Source organism: Entelurus aequoreus, linkage group LG21 (genome assembly GCF_033978785.1).
Source record: "Entelurus aequoreus isolate RoL-2023_Sb linkage group LG21, RoL_Eaeq_v1.1, whole genome shotgun sequence".
In the NCBI taxonomy this organism is placed as follows: Eukaryota; Metazoa; Chordata; class Actinopteri; order Syngnathiformes; family Syngnathidae; genus Entelurus; species Entelurus aequoreus.
In genome coordinates, this window is record NC_084751.1 from 9,144,387 (window position 1) to 9,164,707 (window position 20,321).

At 38.7% G+C, this 20,321-nt stretch overlaps 3 protein-coding genes across 5 annotated transcripts in view; 1 reads left to right on the top strand and 2 right to left on the bottom strand.

The window, feature by feature from the left end:
* The first annotated feature begins 722 nt into the window (after positions 1 to 722).
* Positions 723 to 6,576, top strand: LOC133638881 (uncharacterized). Its single transcript, XM_062031898.1, has 5 exons — positions 723 to 1,358; positions 3,970 to 4,126; positions 5,703 to 5,991; positions 6,065 to 6,303; positions 6,385 to 6,576. Exons 1-5 carry the CDS (start codon positions 947 to 949, stop codon positions 6,473 to 6,475), a joined length of 1,188 nt encoding a protein of 395 aa, XP_061887882.1. The 5' UTR covers positions 723 to 946; the 3' UTR covers positions 6,476 to 6,576.
* Positions 6,577 to 8,929: 2,353 nt separating this feature from the next.
* On the bottom strand, positions 8,930 to 15,808 carry LOC133638882 (zinc finger protein 248-like). The gene is made up of 2 exons (XM_062031899.1): positions 15,703 to 15,808; positions 8,930 to 10,961 (listed from the first exon to the last, which is right to left on the bottom strand). The coding sequence occupies exons 1-2, from the start codon at positions 15,755 to 15,757 to the stop codon at positions 10,192 to 10,194; spliced, it is 825 nt and encodes a 274-aa protein (XP_061887883.1). The 5' UTR covers positions 15,758 to 15,808; the 3' UTR covers positions 8,930 to 10,191.
* Positions 15,809 to 17,878: 2,070 nt separating this feature from the next.
* LOC133638304 (multiple C2 and transmembrane domain-containing protein 1-like) overlaps positions 17,879 to 20,321 on the bottom strand; it is a 40,413-nt gene continuing 37,970 nt past the window's right edge. For all 3 annotated transcript variants that reach the window (XM_062030774.1, XM_062030772.1, XM_062030773.1), the window contains 2 exons: positions 20,167 to 20,264; positions 17,879 to 20,049 (listed from right to left, as the gene is read on the bottom strand). In XM_062030774.1, the coding sequence (XP_061886758.1) occupies positions 19,978 to 20,049; positions 20,167 to 20,264 (170 nt within the window). In that variant the 3' untranslated portion in view covers positions 17,879 to 19,977. The remainder of the gene's footprint in view (positions 20,050 to 20,166; positions 20,265 to 20,321) is intronic.

Sequence of the window (20,321 nt, forward strand, 5' to 3'; positions counted from 1 at the left end):
AAATTTAAAAAATAGAGGCAGCTCACTGGTAAGTGCTGCTATTTGAGCTATTTTTAGAACAGGCCAGCGGGCTACTCATCTGGTCCTTACGGGCTACCTGGTGCCCGCGGGCACCGCGTTGGTGACCCCTGCTATAGACTATATAGTATATACCGCATGTTATTTTTGTACAACAACAACTTCAGCTGTCGAACGTTATAAGGTACAAATTCAACAAGTACAACATTAGCACGGACGGTATAGCCAAGTTGTGGTTAAGAAGGTGGATTTTTATTCCTGATATGTACCAGAAACGAAGTGATCCGAACACACGACCCGGGACTTTGGGGGACTCCAATGAGAACCGTCCTCGTTTTCCCGGTGTAAAGCTGCGAGCCATTTGTCTCGTCTCTGTGGGATTTTATCACGCTTTGGCAGAACAAAATACAACCTTTGTTTTCCCTGTTTCCAGTTGTGGTTAGCACAACCAAAAACAACACCGTTTTTCGGCATTTTGGAGGCAGAATGACGGGTTTAACCAGCGTAGGTCGACTTGTTAAAGAGTAATGGCGACGGTTTGTTTTCAACGCCAGTCTGGTTGCTACGGCTCAAAAAACCCGTATGTAGCTCAGTTGCCCGGATGTCGGCCCTCACCTATGTCACTTCCCTAACTTCCCCGGAAGTCCCGCCCCCCAGCCAAAGCCATTCGCTCACACCCCGTAGCCAGCCGCTACAATATTGACTCCGCCTCCCAAAACAGGCTAACGCTGCTATAAACAAACTTGCTAACCCTCCCGATATCAGTGCCCCTCTCGAGAATCTGCCGGTGCCACCATTTACACGGACTTCTCACGATTTCCACCCGGACAACAATACTGCTACACCATCCTTCACTGGGCGCCATTTCCGGCCGGACAATAATAACGGTTACACCTGGAAGTCAAGCGCGGCAATCAGTAGAAGAGACATGGCGACGCCGACTAAGAAGAAGAAGAAGTACGTTTGCAAGTTCCAAGATGGTTGGAAAAAAGAGTTTCAGTTCATCCAGGACAGCTCGAAGGGGAAGGGCTATGCTGCCTGCACATTTTGTAGCTCAGACTTCTCCATTGAACACGGCGGCCGGACGGACGTAGTCGCCCATGAGCGCTCAGAGAAGCACAAGTCTGCGGCCACGACGCAGCGCTCCCAGCCCAGCATTATGGGCCACCTTGAGGGGGTAACTTACGCCGAGGCCAAGATGGCTATGCTGATCGCTGCAAGCAACGTCCCGGCCTCATTTGCGGAGGTTTTCAACAAATCCGTGAAGGATATGTTCCCGGATTCAGAGATCGCTCGCCAGTACGCGAATGGCACAACCGAGGCGACTCAAACAGTGAAAGGTGAGTGTATAGTTCAGGGGTCGGCAACCCAAAATGTTGAACGAGCCATATTGGACCAAAAATAAATCTGTCTGGAGCCGCAAAAAATTAAAAGCCATATTAAATGTGTCATGAGATGTACATTTAATTAAGAGGACTAAAAGGAAACTAAATGAGCTCAAAAATAGCTACAAATGAGGCATAATGATGCAATATGTACATATAGCTAGCCTAAATAGCATGTTAGCATCGATTAGCTTGCAGTCATGCAGTGACCAAATATGTCTGATTAGCACTCCACACAAGTCAATAACGTCAACAAAACTCACCTTTGTGCACTCACGCACAACGTTAAAAGTGTGGTGGACAAAATGAGACAGAAAAAGAAGTGGCATAAAACACGTCCTAGAAAGTCGGAGAAAGTTATACATGTAAACAAACTATACGGTGAGTTCAAGGACCGCCGAAATTAGTAGGACAAAACGGCGCTCGCCCAATACTCGAATCAGTGAAGCACGTTTAATATAAACAGTGTGATTTATAACAATTAGGGAGGTTTGTGTTATGTTTGTCCTCCTACAGAAACCATACTAAAACAAAAAAAATAGATTTTTTTCCCCCTCATCTTTTTCCATTCTTCATACATTTTTGAAAAATCTCCAGAGAGCCACTAGGGCGGCGCTAAAGAGCCGCATGCGGCGATTGGACCCTAATTAGAATAACGACTAAGAATCATATTTTGATATGATGTACTTAGTCCATAAGTAACAAACGTGTACTTCATGTTTAGTGACATGCTCGTTCTTATTTTTACACTCTTTCCCCCAAATTCCATTGTATGTTATACTCCTCTGACACCACCAGATGGCAGCTCAGTTCAGTTTCAGTTTATTTCGAACATGCATACAATACAATGGCAGGGGTGTCCAAAGTGCGGCCCGGGGGGCCATTTGCGGCCCGCAGCTAATTGTTTACCGGCCCGCCGCACATTCTGGAAATACTATTGTAAAAAATAAAAAATAACATTAAAAAAAGTGGAATGAGGTGAAATCTAACGAGAAAAAGTTGCAATGTCGACACAAAAGCTGCCATGCAGGCTGTTTTTTTTCTTTCTTTTGTCTTTCTTCAGTTTTCTTTTTTTGCCATTGCTCAAAAAAAATAAATAATCAAAAATCTCTAAATTGAGTCTTTGAAAATTTTAAAATGTTTTATGTGGTAAATATGGCATATATTGTGTAGTAGCCATATAAAAACATCAAAGTTTTCTTTGACAAAAGCGCATAAAACAAACCAAATAATAGTTCCAGCATAAAATGGACAGATATATCTGAACTTGATCTCGTAACTTAAGTGTTGAAAGTAAAATAAAAACCTAATAAAAACGTATGAGTGGGGCACCTTTTGGATCCCAAATATATTTAGTGATGTTTTATTTATCTTTTCACTGTGATTACTCAAAAATAGGAAAGAATGAAAATCAATGGTGTCCTGCATTATTGATCTTTTAGGGCTCTAATTACTAAATACTGCATATTTCAGTTTTACTATTAAAAAAAAACTAAGTTGTTTTTGACAGAAAAGCCATAAAACATTTTTTTTATTTGTATTACTTTATATCAACTTGAAGTTGACATAGAGATTTACTGTAAGCATTAAAAAATTAAAAAACAATAATAATCTGACTTATTTTTAACATTTTAATGACTGAGACCCTTTATGGTCCCCGGGACCCCTAAAGGTAAAATAAATAAAAAATGCATATATTTTGTTATGGTTTGAAAATGAAAAATATCAAAATGGCCCCCACATGCTTTAATTTTTCCGTGTGCGGCCCTCAGTGGAAAAAGTTTGGACACCCCTGATGTAATGCATCACACATTTCCAGTTGTTTCATTACAGCACGTCCGAAAAGAAGTAGGAAGAAGCAGAGCTTATTTAATCCTACCCCTTTTTAGACCATTTTATCCAATTTCCTTTTTTTTTTTCCATTTAGGTTCTAATGATGTTACTATTGGTATTTTTCCCAAATATATATTTTAAAAAAAAGTTCTTCCCTTTGAATTAGTTTTAGTACAAAACATGCATCAAATTAGATTCAAGTTTGGTTATAAAATGATAAACATTGTCTCAAAAGTGTGACAAAAGTTTTGTTCTTTCTTGAACTCAATAGTGTCGATCAGCTTTTTTCTCAAAGCGCTGGCACTTGCGACTTTCTTTGGCCCCCTGGTGGGTTATTGGTGGTTCTTAACCTTGTTGGAGGTATCGAACCCCACCAGTTTCACCGAACCCTTCTTTAGTGAAAAATAAAATGTGTAGTTTTTTTCCAAATTGAAGACAAAGTTATGTTTTTGGTAACACTTTAGTATGGGGAACATATTCTAAGTAACAAAGACTCAATTTAGAGATATTTGGGCACTAGGGGAACATATTCTAAGTAATAAAGACTTCATTTGGAGTTATTTGGTCAGGGTTAGAATAAGGCCATGCCGAATAAGGCATTAATAAGTACCGTATTTTTCGGACTATAAGTCACAGTTTTTTTCATAGTTTGGCCGGGGGTGCGACTTATACTCAGGAGCGACTTATGTGTGACATTATGAACCCTGTGTTTTCATTACTGTGTCTTTGATAGGTGCCATTGCCCCGGAATTGGACAAGGAAGCGATGGAAGTGATTGACACGGGATGCGTCTGTCATCTGGTCCAGCTGGCCGCAGGATGTGGCATTCAGGCGCTACGCCAGCCTATTGAAGACATCCTCAGCAGTATATATGCTCACTTTGACATCAGGTAAGCATATTGCGACACCGCATGTTACACTTGCACATAAGTTGTGTTGCCTCGACCAGCTATTCCTCCCATTGAATCTAAATTACTGGTCAATCCCAAGTTCTTTCGATGACATATATGCTGAGTAAGAAGGACCATCAAGACAGAATTGGAATATTTTCATGTTTTACGAAAGCTTTAGGAGATCGGCTTAACCAATACATTCATATCGGCTAATCTAGTTGATCTGACATTCAAACGGAAAAGCCAACTCATTGCACACAAAGAAAGCCCCCCCCCCCCCCTCCCTCTCCCCCTCGCAACACTGATAAGGATGATTTGGGGGTTTGGTTTCACATTCCTGATGGTTTCAGACACTAAACAGACTATCTGAAGAGACTGGTAGAATATACAAAGGAAAAGTACTAGCTGCTCCAAACATGGCTATGAATAGAGAAATAACTCTTAAACATATATGCGGGCCCGGCCCTAACCAATCTGGCGCCCTAGGCAAGATTTTAGGTGGCGCCCCCCCACATCGGCAGTGAAGTGTATATACTCACAAGAAACCGAATAGCTTTGTCTTTGACCTTTTTTTTTACTTAAAGAAAGCAAATTAACAATCAGAATAGTTAACAAGATTAAAAAAATATGGATAAATAAATGAATACAAAAAATAAAAAATGAATATATGAAATACAATATTTTTTACATACATAAACACAAAATAAAATGTGTCAACAAGTTGCATAAAATAAATTAAAAATAAAATATAAATAAGGCACTGCACAAAACAAGATATCAAACCAGTATGACTTTAACAACTATATTACAAAAAAAGGGGATCCTACAGTTCTCTATTTGTGCTTTTTAATATTGCATTAACTAGAATGACTTACAAATTACTGTACACCAGGGAGTACTGTAATTACCTAACGTTACATTATTATTTTCCATAACAATTTAGCCCCCTCCACAATATTAACCCGACGTTAAAACAGAACTAGCTATTTATTGATTAGCAATTGCCGAATCATGTAACATTAGCTTATTGCTAAAAAGCCAGGTTACTATCACATTCGGTAACAGACAAATAATTTCATGTCGGCTAACGTTACCTACCTGCTACCTCTGTCTTTTTCTCGTTTCTCCTCTTCTTTTCTCCCCTGGGCACCTGACAGTTTTGGCCGTTTTGACATCTTGTGTTGATTTTTTTTATGTGGTGACGTCCAAAAAGAGTCATGATACGGGAAGGGAGGGGGCGCAACAAATAATATTTCTATTAAATAGGCTTTACTTTGCATTTTAATTAACGTGGGATTATTTTATGTATTTAGAAATAATAGTACCGACTTTTTTTTTTTTTTCCCTCCAACATTTGTGGCACTGGCGTGGCGCCCCCTGATGGACGGCGCCCTTAGCATTTGCCTATACGGCCTATGCCACGGGCCGGCCCTGCATATATGCATCCTCCACAGTTAAAAGAGAGCCTCTGTGCCACAATTTGACAGTTATTGGCTGTAGTTTTGCTTCCCTGGCTTTTCAATATTCAACAATTTCTTTCCTGTTTTTTTTTTTAAATCTTTCTCAACTTCAGTGCCAAACGTTGTGAAATCTCCAACGAGTTTGTGGAGTTCGCAGACTCAGAAACTCTGAAGACGCTCCGAGACTGTGCGACCAGGTGGCTCAGCCTGCTGACTTGCATCAACCGGGTGCTCAGCCAGTGGGACGCACTGCACGCACATTTTGCCAGTCACGAGGATGCGGAGGAGCCCGGCCAGGTGAACATGCTGGCGGAGCATCTAACCAGCAAGAAGACAAAGTTCTTCTTCCTCTTCCTCTCCCAGGCCCTGAAACCACTGGCAGACTTCAATGTCATGTTTCAGGTCAGCCAGCCTATCAAAAGATAAATAATGATGATAATTGTTTTATAACTGTTAATCCATCGTGTGTTTCTAGGCTGAAGGAGTCCTGGTTGGGGTGGTGAGGGCGCACCAGGAGATGACCCGCCTGGTGAAAAGATTCATGGGAAGATTTCTCCCTTCCGTCCTTGTTGCTGACGTCCCACTGAAGGACATCGAGTTCAAGGATGCCAGCCTACAGTTGGCAGACGGCGAACTCTTTCTTGGAGGAGCTGCACAAAACCTCCTGGAGGACAACATGGATGAACTTTCCTCCTCTGTCCCGACGATGATCAAGTAAACATTAGGATTATTGTCATAAATCATCTTATCCCATCATACAGTGGCTGTCATTTTTGATCTGATCATGTGTGACAGGGCAGTGAGAGACTTCTTTGTAGCTGTGACCACAAAGATGATGACTGCGTTCCCCCTCGACAACATCGTCCTTCAAAACCTGACCGTGTGACAGAGCTGTGCTACTGGCTGCACCTTCTAATACAACCATGTGGAGAGGAGTGTTATGTGTGTGTATATGTGTAAATAAATGAACACTGAAATTCAAGTATTTCTTTTTATATATATATATATATATATATATATATATATATATATATATATATATATATATATATATATACACTACCGTTCAAAAGTTTGGGGTCACCCAAACAATTTAGTGGAATAGCCTTCATTTCTAAGAACAAGAATAGACTGTCGAGTTTCAGATGAAAGTTGTCTTTTTCTGGCCATTTTGAGCGTTTAATTGACCCCACAAATGTGATGCTCCAGAAACTCAATCTGCTCTACGGAAGTTCAGTTTTGTAGCTTCTGTAACGAGCTAAAGTGTTTTCAGATGTGTGAACATGATTGCACAAGGGTTTTCTAATCATCAATTAGCCTTCTGAGCCAATGAGCAAACACATTGTACCATTAGAACTAGGGATGTCCGATAATGGCTTTTTGCCGATATTCCGATATTGTCTAACTCTTTAATTACCGATACCGATATCAACCGATACCGATACTGATATATACAGTTGTGGAATTAACACATTATTATGCCTAATTAGGACAACCAGGTATGGTGAAGATAAGGTCCTTTTTTTTAAAATTAATAAAATAAGATAAATAAATTAAAAACATTTTTTGAATAAAAAAGAAAGTAAAACAATATAAAAACAGTTACATAGAAACTAGTAATTAATGAAAATTAGTAAAATTAACTGTTAAAGGTTAGTACTATTAGTGGAGCAGCAGCACGCACAATCATTAATATTCTGCTTCCTACATTATATATCAATATATATCAATACAGTCTGCAAGGGATACAGTCCGTAAGCACACATGATTGTGCGTGCTGCTGCTCCACTAATAGTACTAACCTTTAACAGTTCATTTGACTCATTTTCATTCATTACTAGTTTCTATGTAACTGTTTTTATATTGTTTTACTTTCTTTTTAATTCAAGAAAATGTTTTTAATTAATTTATCTTTTTTTTAATTTTTTTTTTAAAAGGACCTTATCTTCACCATACTTGGTTGTCCAAATTAGGCATAATAATGTGTTAATTCCACAACTGTATATTTCGGTATCAGTTGATATCGGTATCGGAAATTAAAGAGTTGGACAATATCGGGATATCTGATATATCAGTATCGGTTGATATCGGTATCGGTTGATATCGGTATCGGTAATTAAAGAGTTGGACAATATCGGAATATCAGATATCGGCAAAAAGCCATTATCGGACGTCCCAAATTAGGAATGTTCGATAATGGCTTTTTGCCGACATCCCTAATTAGGGAACAGTCGTGGAATTAACCCATTATTATGCCTAATTTGGACAACCAGGTATGGTGAAGATAAGGTCCTTTTTTAGAATATTAATAATAAAATAAAATAAGATAAATAAATTTAAAAAAAATTCTTGAATAAAAAAGAAAGTAAAACAATATAAAATCAGTTACATAGAAACTAGTAATTAATGAAAATTAGTATAATTAAGTGTTAAAGGTTAGTACTATTAGTGGAGCAGCAGCACGCACAATCATGTGTGCTTACGGACTGTATCCCTTGCAGACTGTATTGATATATATTGATATATAATGTAGGAAGCAGAATATTGATAACAGAAAGAAACAACCCTTTTGTGTGAATGAGTGTAAATGGGGGAGGGAGGTTTTTTGGGTTGGTGCACTAATTGTAAGTGTATCTTGTGTTTTTTATGTTGATTTCATTAAAAAAAACAGAAAAAAACGATACCGATAATAAAAAAAACGATACCGATAATTTCCGATATTATATTTTAAAGCATTTATCGGCCGATAATATCGGCCGGCCGATATTATCGGACATCTCTAATTAGAACACTGGAGTGATAGTTGCTGGAAATGGGCCTCTATACACCTATGTAGATATTGCACCAAAAAGCAGACATTTGCAGCTAGAATAGTCATTTAGCACATTAGCAATGTATAGAGTGTATTTCTATAAAGTTAAGACTAGTTTAAAGTTATCTTCATTGAAAAGTACAGTGCTTTTCCTTCAAAAATAAGGACATTTCAATGTGACCCCAAACTTTTGAACGGTAGTGTATATATATGTATATATGTATATATACATATATATATATATATATATATATATATATATATATATATATATATATATATATATATATATATATATATATATATATATAGATACAGTATATAGATACAGTATATATATACAAACCCTGTTTCCATATGAGTTGGGAAATGGTGTTAGATGTAAATATAAACGGAATACAATGATTTGCAAATCATTTTCAAGTCATATTCAGTTGAATATGCTACAAAGACAACATATTTGATGTTCAAACTCATAAAACATTTTTTTTTTTTTGCAAATAATCATTAACTTTAGAATTTGATGGCAGCAACACGTGACAAATAAGTTGGGAAAGGTGGCAATAAATACCGATAAAGTTGAGGAATGCTCATCAAACACTTATTTGGAACATCCCACAGGTGTGCAGGCTAATTGGGAACAGGTGGGTGCCATGATTGGGTGTAAAAGTAGATTCCATGAAATGCTCAGTCATTCACAAACGAGGACGGGGCGAGGGTCACCACTTTGTCAACAAATGCCTGAGCAAATTGTTGAAGAACAACATTTCTCAACCAGCTACTGCAAGGAATTTAGGGATTTCACCATCTACGCTCCGTAATATCTTTAAAAGGTTCAGAGAATCTGGAGAAATCACTGCACGTAAGCCATGATATTACACACCTTCCATCCCTCAGGCGGTACTGCATCAAAAAGCCACATCAGTGTGTAAAGGATATCACCACATGGGCTCAGGAACACTTCAGAAACCCACTGTCAGTAACTACAGTTGGTCGCTACATCTGCAAGTGCAAGTTAAAACTCTCCTATGCAAGGCGAAAACCGTTCTTATCAACAACACCCAGAAACGCAGTCGGCTTCGCTGGGCCCGAGCTCGTCTAAGATGGACTGATGCAAAGCGGAAAAGTGTTCCGTGGTCTGACGAGTCCACATTTCAAATTGTTTTTGGAAACTGTGGACGTCGTGTCCTCCGGACCGAAGAGGAAAAGAACCATCCGGATTGTTCTAGGCGCAAAGTGGTGGTATGGGGGTGTATTAGTGGCCAAGACATGAGACACAAAGGTGAGTTGTGTTGATGTTATTGACTTGTGTGGAGTGCTAATCAGACATATTTGGTCACTGCAAGCTAATCCATGCTAACATGCTATTTAGGCTAGCTATATGTACATATTGCATCATCATGCCTCATTTGTAGCTATATTTGAGCGCATTTAGTTTCCTTTAAGTCCTCTTAGTTCACACTATCTGTATGTAATATGGCCTTTCATTTTTTGCGGCTCCAGACAGATTTGTTTTTGTATTTTTGGTCCCAATATGGCTCTTTCAACATTTTGGGTTGCCGACTCCTGTCCCAGGGTATGTCAACTTATGAGCACGACTGTGAATCCACATTCGTAGTTTTCATGTGACAATCTACAATGTAAGTAGTGATGAAAATAAAGAAAACACACTGAAATGAGAAGAAGGTGTGTCCAAACTCTTTGGTTAAAGAAGGACATTGTTTCCAAATCCAAAAACCGATCAGAGGTCCTCCAGCTTCTTGGAACGCCGTTTAAAAGGTGCAACACGTTCATTTCCCCGCACACTTGTGCTTGGCCACCTGACACTTGAACGCGAAGCGCCGGTCGCACGTGCCGCACCCGAACGGCTTCTCGCCCGTGTGCGTGCGCATGTGCGACGTCACGGTCCCCTTGCGGGAGAAGCGCTCGCCGCACAGCGGGCAGGGGAAGGGTTTCTCCCCGGTGTGCGTCCTGACGTGCAGCACCAGCGAGATGCGCTGGCTGAAGCGGGTGTGGCACAGCCGGCAGGCGAAAGGCTTGACGCCCGTGTGGGTGCGGGCGTGCACCACCAGGTTGGAGCGCTGGCGGAAGGTTTTGGCGCACACCGAGCAGCAGAATGGTTTCTCCCCCGTGTGGCGCCTCACGTGTCGCTTCAGGTTGCGCTTGTGCTCGAAGGTTTTGTCGCATTCGGAGCAGTCAAATTTCTTACCGGGGCGAGAACTGGTCTCCTGGTTCCTGGTCCGGGGTCCGTTAGTCCGGTCGCTGTCGTCCGTGTCCACGTGGGATCTGCGGTCCGTTTCTGATCCGCCACTGCGGCCTCCGTCCGACTCCGCGGCCGCTTGCTGGGCCGAGCGCCTGCTGAGGTTGCCGCGTGTCTCGGGAAAGTCTTTGCCGTCTTCGCCCTTCACGTGGACCCGAGTCAACGAGAACTGAGTCCAGGTCGGTCCGTTCTCCTCGTCTTTGCCGCGGGCCGGCTGGGCATCCTCCTGCTCTGCACCGGCACGCCACTCCTGCTGCTCCTCTTTAACGACGATCACTTTCAAGACGTCCGCTGGCAAAACTAAAATGGGAAGAAAACCACCGTGACCGGACTAGAAACAACTTTCTCGTGGTCAAATGTGCATCCACCTGTTCATCTTTCTTGTTGGATGCATTACCCTTTTTTCACGCATTATTTGCACTATTTTTCAACGCAATAAGCACATGTTTTTATTACTCGTACCTAAGATCATCCACTCTGCCTACTAGGGTTGTACCGCTACTAGTATAGTATCGCGGTGCTAATGAATCAAAAACGGTACTATACTATGTTTGAAAAGTACCGGTTCGTCGTGACATTGCTGGTTTTACGAGCATGTTCGGCAGCGCGCTCACACAGAGTACTTACAAGCAGACACAGTGCGTGGACAGAAAAGGGAGATTGGATGCATTTTGGTGTAAAAAGTCAAGATAAAGGTGAAGTTATAACACTGACACGCCCCTCAGGAAGAGGTGCTAATGTCGTTGTGGCTTGTGCAGCCCTTTGAGACACTTGTGATTTAGGGCTACATACGTAAACATTGATTGATTGATTGATTGATTGATTGATTGATTTAAGACATGGTTAACTAGCTAGCAGCTAACACCCACCCACAGTCGGCAGTGTTTTAGCTACTTCTAAATCACTAATCCTCGCCTCCATGGTGACAAATAAAGTAAGTTTCTTACAAGTATCATTATCACTGGAGGATGAGGAATAGCTCAACATGCTTCACTGCACACCGTAGGAGGATACAATAGCTCACCGGCGCCTGAATGTAAACAAACGCCATGGGTGGATCTACACCTGACATCCACTGTAATGATACCAAGTACAATTTAGTCGATACTACTATGATTACATCGATATTTGTTATCGTCACAAAATCTTTTTTCCTTTTAAAAAAAAATCATATTATGTTTATAAAGTCAGTAAATACGTCCCTGGACACATGAGGACTTTGAATATGTATGATCCTGTAACTACTCGGTATCGGATCGATACCTAAATGTGTGGTATCATCCAAAATAGAGATGTCCGATAATATCGGCAGACCGATATTATCGGCCGATAAATGCGTTAAAATGTAATATCGGAAATTATCGGTATCGTTTTTTTTATTATCAGTATCGTTTTTTTGTTTGTTTGTTTTTTTTTATTTTTTTTATTTTTTATTAAATCGACATAAAAAACACAAGATACACTTACAATTAGTGCACCAACCCAAAAAACCTCCCTCCCCCATTTACACTCATTCACACAAAAGGGTTGTTTCTTTCTGTTATTAATATTCTGCTTCCTACATTATATATCAATATATATCAATACAGTCTGCAAGGGATACAGTCCGTAAGCACACATGATTGTGCGTGCTGCTGCTCCACTAATAGTACTAACCTTTAACAGTTAATTTTACTAATTTTCATTAATTATTAGTTTCTATGTAACTGTTTTTATATTGTTTTACTTTCTTTTTTATTCAAGAAAATGTTTTTAATTTATTTATCTTATTTTATTTGATTCATATTTTTAAAAAAGTACCTTATCTTCACCATACCTGGTTGTCCAAATTAGGCATAATAATGTGTTAATTCCACGACTGTATATATCGGTTGGTATCGGTTGATATCGGTATCGGTAATTAAAGAGTTGGACAATATCGGCATATCGGATATCGGCAAAAAGCCATTATCGGACATCCCTAATCCAAAACTAATGTAAAGTATCAAAGAAGAGAAGAATAAGTGATTATTACATTTTAACAGAAGTGTAGATAGAACATGTTGAAACAGAAAATAAGCAGATATTAACAGTAAATGAACAAGTGGATTAATAATTCATGTTTACAGTTTGTCCCTCATAATGTGTACAAAATAATAGGTGTATAAATGACACAATATGTTACTGCATACGTCAGCAGACTAATTAGGAGTCTTTGTTTGTTTACTTACTACTAAAAGACATTAAGTTGTCTTGTATGTTCAACATTTTATTGAAGGACTAAATTACAATAATAAAAATATGTTTCATGTACTCTAAGACTTTTGGTTAAAACAAAAGCCAATAATGCCATTTTTTTGTGGTCCCCTTTATTTAGAAAAGTATCGAAACACATTTTGGTACCTGTACCAAAGTATTGGTATGGGGACAAGACTCCTGTATCCATTGCTGGGATGTTACTGAGGTCAATGACTACTGCTGGTGGTGCAGCAAGCTCTGTTCTCCATGGCCACTCGGCGCCATTTAGCCTTCCTCCATGCTTGTGTTGTTTTTGGCTGTACGAACCGTTCAAATCGTGGAAAGGAAAAATGTTTCTTCAGAGTTCCTCGAGAGGTAATCAAAAAGGGCGGGAAAAGTGCAAGATTTTTGGAAACAACGACGAGGAAAGCAGCTCACAGCAGAGTCGAAGAATGCACACGTTTGCAGTGATCACTCCGTTAAAGGTGTGTAGATATACTTTTAAAGTTTGTTATGTTTCCCATATAATTATTATCTTGATATTATTTGTATTTCTTACACACGTGTTTCCTGCGAGTGTTTTGAAAAGCACCAACCTGGCGAGTCTAAATAAAAGAAAGCAAATGTGAGCAAAACCTAAAAGTTTTTACCAAAGGCAACAATCATAATTGACTCTTTCAACATGTACACAATGTTGACATCTATAGTTATATTTTGATAAACAATCATAAATGAATCTTTCAGCACATACACAATGTTGACATCTATAGTTATATTTTGATAAACAATCATTAATTAATCTTTCAGCACGTACACAATGTTGACATCTATAGTTATATTTTGATAAACAATCATTAATTAATCTTTCAGCACATACACAATGTTGACATCTATAGTTATATTTTGATAAACAATCATTAATTAATCTTTCAGCACGTACACAATGTTGACATCTATAGTTATATTTTGATAAACAATCATTAATTAATCTTTCAGCACATACACAATGTTGACATCTATAGTTATATTTTGATAAACAATCATAAATTAATCTTTCAGCACATACACAATGTTGACATCTATAGTTATATTTTGATAAACAATCATTAATTAATCTTTCAACACGTACACAATGTTGACATCTATAGTTATATTTTGATAAACAATCATTAATTAATCTTTCAGCACGTACACAATGTTGACATCTATAGTTATATTTTGATAAACAATCATTAATTAATCTTTCAACACGTACACAATGTTGACATTGCTTTAAAATATAATATCGGAAATGATCTGTATTGTTTTTTAAATTATTATAATATATAATATTATAATTTTTATTTAATTTTATTTTATTTTAATTAAATCAACATAAAAAACACATGATACACTTACAATTAGTGCACCAACCCAAAAAAACTCCCTCCCCCATTTACACTCATTCACACTAAAGGGTTGTTTCTTTCTGTTATTAATATTCTGCTTCCTACATTATATATCAATATATATCAATACAGTCTGCAAGGGATACAGTCCGTAAGCACACATGATTGTGCGTGCTGCTGCTCCACTAATAGTACTAACCTTTAACACTTCATTTGACTCATTTTCATTCATTACTAGTTTCTATGTAACTGTTTTTATATTGTTTTACTTTCTTTTTTATTCAAGAATTGTTTTTAAATTTATTTATCTTATTTTATTTTATTATTAATATTCTAAAAAATGACCTTATCTTCACCATACCTGGTTGTCCAAATTAGGCATAATAATGTGTTAATTCCACGACTGTATATATCTGTATCGGTTGATATCGGTATCGGTAATTAAAGAGTTGGACAATATCGGATATCGGCAAAAAGCCGTTATCGGACATCCCTAATTAGGGATGTCCGATAACGGCTTTTTGCCGACATCCCTAATTAGGGAACAGTCGTGGAATTAACACATTATTATGCCTAATTTGGACAACCAGGTATGGTGAAGATAAGGTACTTTTTTAGAATATTAATAATAAAATAAAATAAGATAAATAAATTTAAAAAAAAATCTTGAATAAAAAAGAAAGTAAAACAATATAAAAACAGTTACATAGAAACTAGTAATGAATGAAAATGAGTCAAATTAACTGTTAAAGGTTAGTACTATTAGTGGAGCAGCAGCACGCACAATCATGTGTGCTTACGGACTGTATCCCTTGCAGACTGTATTGATATATATTGATATATAATGTAGGAAGCAGAATATTAATAACAGAAAGAAACAACCCTTTTGTGTGAATGAGTGTAAATGGGGGAGGGAGGTTTTTTGGGTTGGTGCACTAATTGTAAGTGTATCTTGTGTTTTTTATGTGGATTTAATTAAAAAAAAAACACACAAAAAAAACGATATCGATAATAAAAAAAACGATACTGATCATTTCCAATATTACATTTTAAAGATAATATCGGCAGATAATATCGGCAGGCCGATATTATCGGCCATCTCTATCCCTAATAGTTAGTATATGGATGTATTCCTATGCTTGCTGTACAACAGCCATCTTGGCTTGATTGACCACCACTGCTTTTCACTTCCGGGAAGAAGTCACGTGACGGAATACGCCATGTCTAAAGTGTTACAGTGTAATAGTTCGTGCATTTATATTACTTCAGTGAGCAATGACCTTAACTTAAAAGAACATACGATCATAAATGAAGTGAGCAGGACGCCTCATTGCGTCATCACATCGATCATAACATTAGCACATGCTAGCAGAAGCTAACAGCTAACTTCATCTCAGCGCTGACTTTTCCTTCTAGAAAATAAAAAGCACGCAGACCTTCCTTGTCTGACTTCCGTTGAGGAATGGCGACTGACATCCGACGTGCGTCCATCTCTGCGGCATCTCCTCCTCGCCGATGCTCGATTTTGGACGTTTCCGTCTTCGACTCCAGCAGCGGAAGTACACCTGCGTGGCCTTTCAAAATAAACGATATTGTTTTTGAAGCAGGATTATTTAACGGGCGTTGGCTCAAAAAGTCACCGCTACGATGACGTAAGTTATAAAATATATCAATATTGAGGGTTAAAACTGTTTTTTCGTTTCGTCTTTGTGACAAATATTGGAACTAGAGGTGTTGTTTTGAAACGCCATCCGGAAATAGTAACGCCGTTGTTGTCATGAGACTCCAGAGTAAATATACCAGAGCAGATATAACCCCCTGTACTGTTTATGTACTTATGTTGATTATTATTCCTCAACTGTTTGTAAATGTTGACATTTATAAATAAAGGTATATAGAAAGTAAAATAAAGTGGTCCTCGTGTAAAAAATAAATAAATAACATAAATAAAAAACCAGAGCAGATATATTTGGCAAATTATATTGACAATGGAAAACACATTTGTTCACTAAAAGGTTACTATTAACTGTATTCATCACATGTACAGTTATATTCGTCTCTACATTTCTACCAAGAATTTATTTACTTGGACCCTGACTTAAACAAGTTGAATAACTTATTGGGGTGTTACCATTTAGTGGTCAATTGTACGGAATATGTACTGTACTACTGTGCAATCTACTAATACAAGTTTCAATCAATTTAAAAAAAAAACAGTGGGGTCGCCACTTTTTTACATTTAGTGTTCCAACATTGTGTAATGTCATCTTTTAGCCACTAGATGGCAACATTGTTGAACGTACAAAAAACCCACAACGTTAGCATTCATTTTTTATTGCATTAAAAACCCGTAGTGCAACTTCACATCACTGATGACGTCACTGACAAACAAGTATAAAAAGTCAACACATGCGCACATTCCTTCTTTTTTTTTTGCATATATACTCATGCAGCAAGACATCACGTGATTTCCCTGCGCAACATAGAGCTGGACGACAGCTGTGCTGGTTACCATGGCAACTCTTCTTAAACGTTAGCACATACTAGTGAAAAGTTCACCTGGTCGACATGCTACCGTGACGTCACATACGTCAACAATGTGAAAAGGTTCCAAAACAGCTGCTTCACGTGCACGTTCGCTGCACGCATCCAGAATGAAAGTACATCGATGATGTCATCCAGAATGAAAGTACATCGATGATGTCATCCGGAATGAAAGTACATCGATGATGTCATCCAGAATGGAACTACATCGATGATGTCATCCAGAATGAAAGTACATCGATGATGTCATCCAGAATGAAAGTACATCGATGATGTCATCCAGAATGGAACTACATCGATGATGTCATCCAGAATGAAACTACATCGATGATGTCATCCAGAATGAAACTACATCGATGATGTCATCCAGAATGGAACTACATCGATGATGTCATCCAGAATGAAAGTACATCGATGATGTCATCCAGAATGGAACTACATCGATGATGTCATCCAGAATGGAACTACATCGATGATGTCAACCAGAATGGAACTACATCGATGATGTCATCCAGAATGAAAGTACATCGATGATGTCATCCATGATGAAAGTACATCAATGATGTCATCCAGAATGGAACTACATCGATGATGTCATCCAGAATGAAAGTACATCGATGATGTCATCCAGAATGGAACTACATCGATGATGTCATCCAGGATGGAACTACATCGATGATGTCATCCAGAATGAAAGTACATCGATGATGTCATCCAGAATGGAACTACATCGATGATGTCATCCAGAATGGAACTACATCGATGATGTCAACCAGAATGGAACTACATCGATGATGTCATCCAGAATGAAAGTACATCGATGATGTCATCCATGATGAAAGTACATCAATGATGTCATCCAGAATGGAACTACATCGATGATGTCATCCAGAATGAAAGTACATCGATGATGTCATCCAGAATGGAACTACATCGATGATGTCATCCAGGATGGAACTACATCGATGATGTCATCCAGAATGAAAGTACATCGATGATGTCATCCAGAATGGAACTACATCGATGATGTCATCCAGAATGAAAGTACATCGATGATGTCATCCAGAATGAAAGTACATCGATGATGTCATCCAGAATGAAAGTACATCGATGATGTCATCCAGAATGGAACTACATCGATGATGTCATCCAGAATGGAACTACATCGATGATGTCATCCAGAATGAAAGTACATCGATGATGTCATCCAAAATGGAACTACATCGATGATGTCATCCAGAATGAAACTACATCGATGATGTCATCCAGAATGAAAGTACATCGATGTCATCCAGAATGAAACTACATCGATGATGTCATCCAGAATGGAACTACATCGATGATGTCATCCAGAATGAAACTACATCGATGATGTCATCCAGAGGTCTTTAAAGGGGATCCGTTTAAAATATGTTGTTGTGTGAATACTCCAAAACATTCACATATTTGCTTTTCTACAGGAAAATTCATCTATTTATTATTATTATTATTATTCTCCAGATTTTGGCGCGCTCTACCTTCCACATTTTTCATCCAATTCAAACTGTTCCAACTTCAAACTGTTCAGCCTAGTCGGGAATTTCAGGCTTTCCCTTGACAAATTCCAAAAATTCCCAGATTTCCCAGAATTCCAGGTTTTCCTGGACATTTTTCAAACTTCCACCATTTCCACATTTTTCAACCCATTCCACTTTAAACACATTCCACCATCCTGGAAATTTATAAAGTACTTTTTTTACAGGTTCAAAATAAATCCAGGATTTTCCAGAATTCCTGGTTTTCCAAAACCCTATTTCCACCCTTTTTTCTGGCGACTACTCCTTCCACATTTTTCAACGCTCTTCAACCGTTCCACCGTCAAAACATTCCTCTTGATCAGGGCAAAAAAACAAAGTTGTTTTTTGAACTGGAAAAATTCCCAGTTTTCCCAAAATTCCAGGAATTCCATGATACCAATTCTCAGTTAAAAATGTTACTACTTCAACATTTCTCGACCGATTTGAAAAATCCCAACACCAACCATTTCAACTCATTCAGACCATTCAAGTTTTTGCCATTTTCAAATAAATTCCCGCTTTTCTCGAAATGCCCGAATTTTTTGGAAATGGGACATTCTTCAAAGTTCCACAACGCCCACATTTTTCATCTGCGTCAATCTGTTCCAACTTCCAAATATTCAGCCTATTTGGGGAATTGTGTGCTCTACTTCAACAATTGTAAAAAAAAATTCCAGGATTTCAGTTCAACTTCAACATTGGAGCATTCACACGCAATTCCTTCAGGAATTGCCTCATCTCGATACATTATATTTTTCCTGAAATGTAAGATTTGAAAAATTCCAACACCAACCATTCCAACTCATTTAGACCATTCAAGTTTTTTTTTACCATTTTCAAATAAATTCCAGCTTTTCCCGAAATTCCCAAATTTTGGGGAATTTCGGGACATTCTTCAAAGTTCCACAACTCCCACATTTTTCATCTGATTCAAACTGTTCCAACTTCCAAATATTCAGCCTGGGAATTGTGTGCTGTACTTCAACATTTATAAAAAAATTCCAGGATTTCAGTTCAACTTCAACATTGGAGCATTCACACGCAATTCCTTCAGGAATTGCCTCATCTAGACATGTTGGGAAGACTATGTCTCCCGGCTGGCCTGGGAACGCCTCAGGATCCCCCGGGAGGAGCTGGACGAAGTGGCTGGGGAAAGGGAAGTCTGGGCTTCTCTGCTCAGGCTGCTGCCCCCGCGACCCGACCTCGGATAAGCGGAAGAAAATGGATGGATGGATAGTTTCGTCATATTTTTCCTGTCTTTAAACATACTTTAACACTGATCCTACACACTTTGGTGTAGATTAAAACTGGCAGTAAGAGGACCACCTTGCAGGTTTGAAGCAAAAACGGGAATAAATAATTACATTATTATATTCAAGTCCGCAATTAAGATAGCTAACAATTAGCGCTGTAATTAGCATGCTTGCTAGCAATTAGGGGCGCTGTACTGTTAGCATTGCACAATAACAAGGTAACTTTTGGACGTCTTTGATTGAAATCACAATGTTATACAAGATGTATAAGTGGAGTGATTTCAGGGTCCTTGGCCTGGAAAACGTTGAAGATCCCTGATATGAATAAACTCTCGTTGTTTTTCTAGCTTTGCGTTAGCTAGCTTGGGTTGGTCCTCCTGCGCTTGTTCGGACTTTGACTTGAGTCCACCTTCAGCTGGCGATACTGCATCTGTCATGGAGAGTGAAGAGGGGCAGAGGAGAAAGAGCCTTGAGGGTCGCCACGAGTCGGTCACGGACGCTCCGTGCCTTCCCAATGTTCCGGAAAGTGCCACTGAAAGCCACTCACCACCTGGACGTCGGACGGCACGCGGGACAGGAAGTCCAGCAGCTCGTTGTTGTTGATCATGTACGGGTCGCGCAGCTTCTTGGTGAACTTGTTCACCCCTGGAGATGCAGAGTTTGAGCGTGCACGCGTGCGTGCTAATGTGCGTGCTAATGTGT

Bases quoted from the DNA above. Each gene is read 5' to 3' on its own strand.
- LOC133638881 (XM_062031898.1), top strand. From the start codon at position 947: ATGGCGACGCCGACTAAGAAGAAGAAGAAGTACGTTTGCAAGTTCCAA. The intron at 4,127-5,702 runs GTAAGCATATTG...TCTCAACTTCAG, and splicing joins TATGCTCACTTTGACATCAG to TGCCAAACGTTGTGAAATCT. The intron at 5,992-6,064 runs GTCAGCCAGCCT...GTGTGTTTCTAG, and splicing joins ACTTCAATGTCATGTTTCAG to GCTGAAGGAGTCCTGGTTGG.
- LOC133638882 (XM_062031899.1), bottom strand. From the start codon at position 15,757: ATGGACGCACGTCGGATGTCAGTCGCCATTCCTCAACGGAAGTCAGAC. The intron at 10,962-15,702 runs GTCTGCGTGCTT...TTCCCATTTTAG, and splicing joins ACGGAAGTCAGACAAGGAAG to TTTTGCCAGCGGACGTCTTG.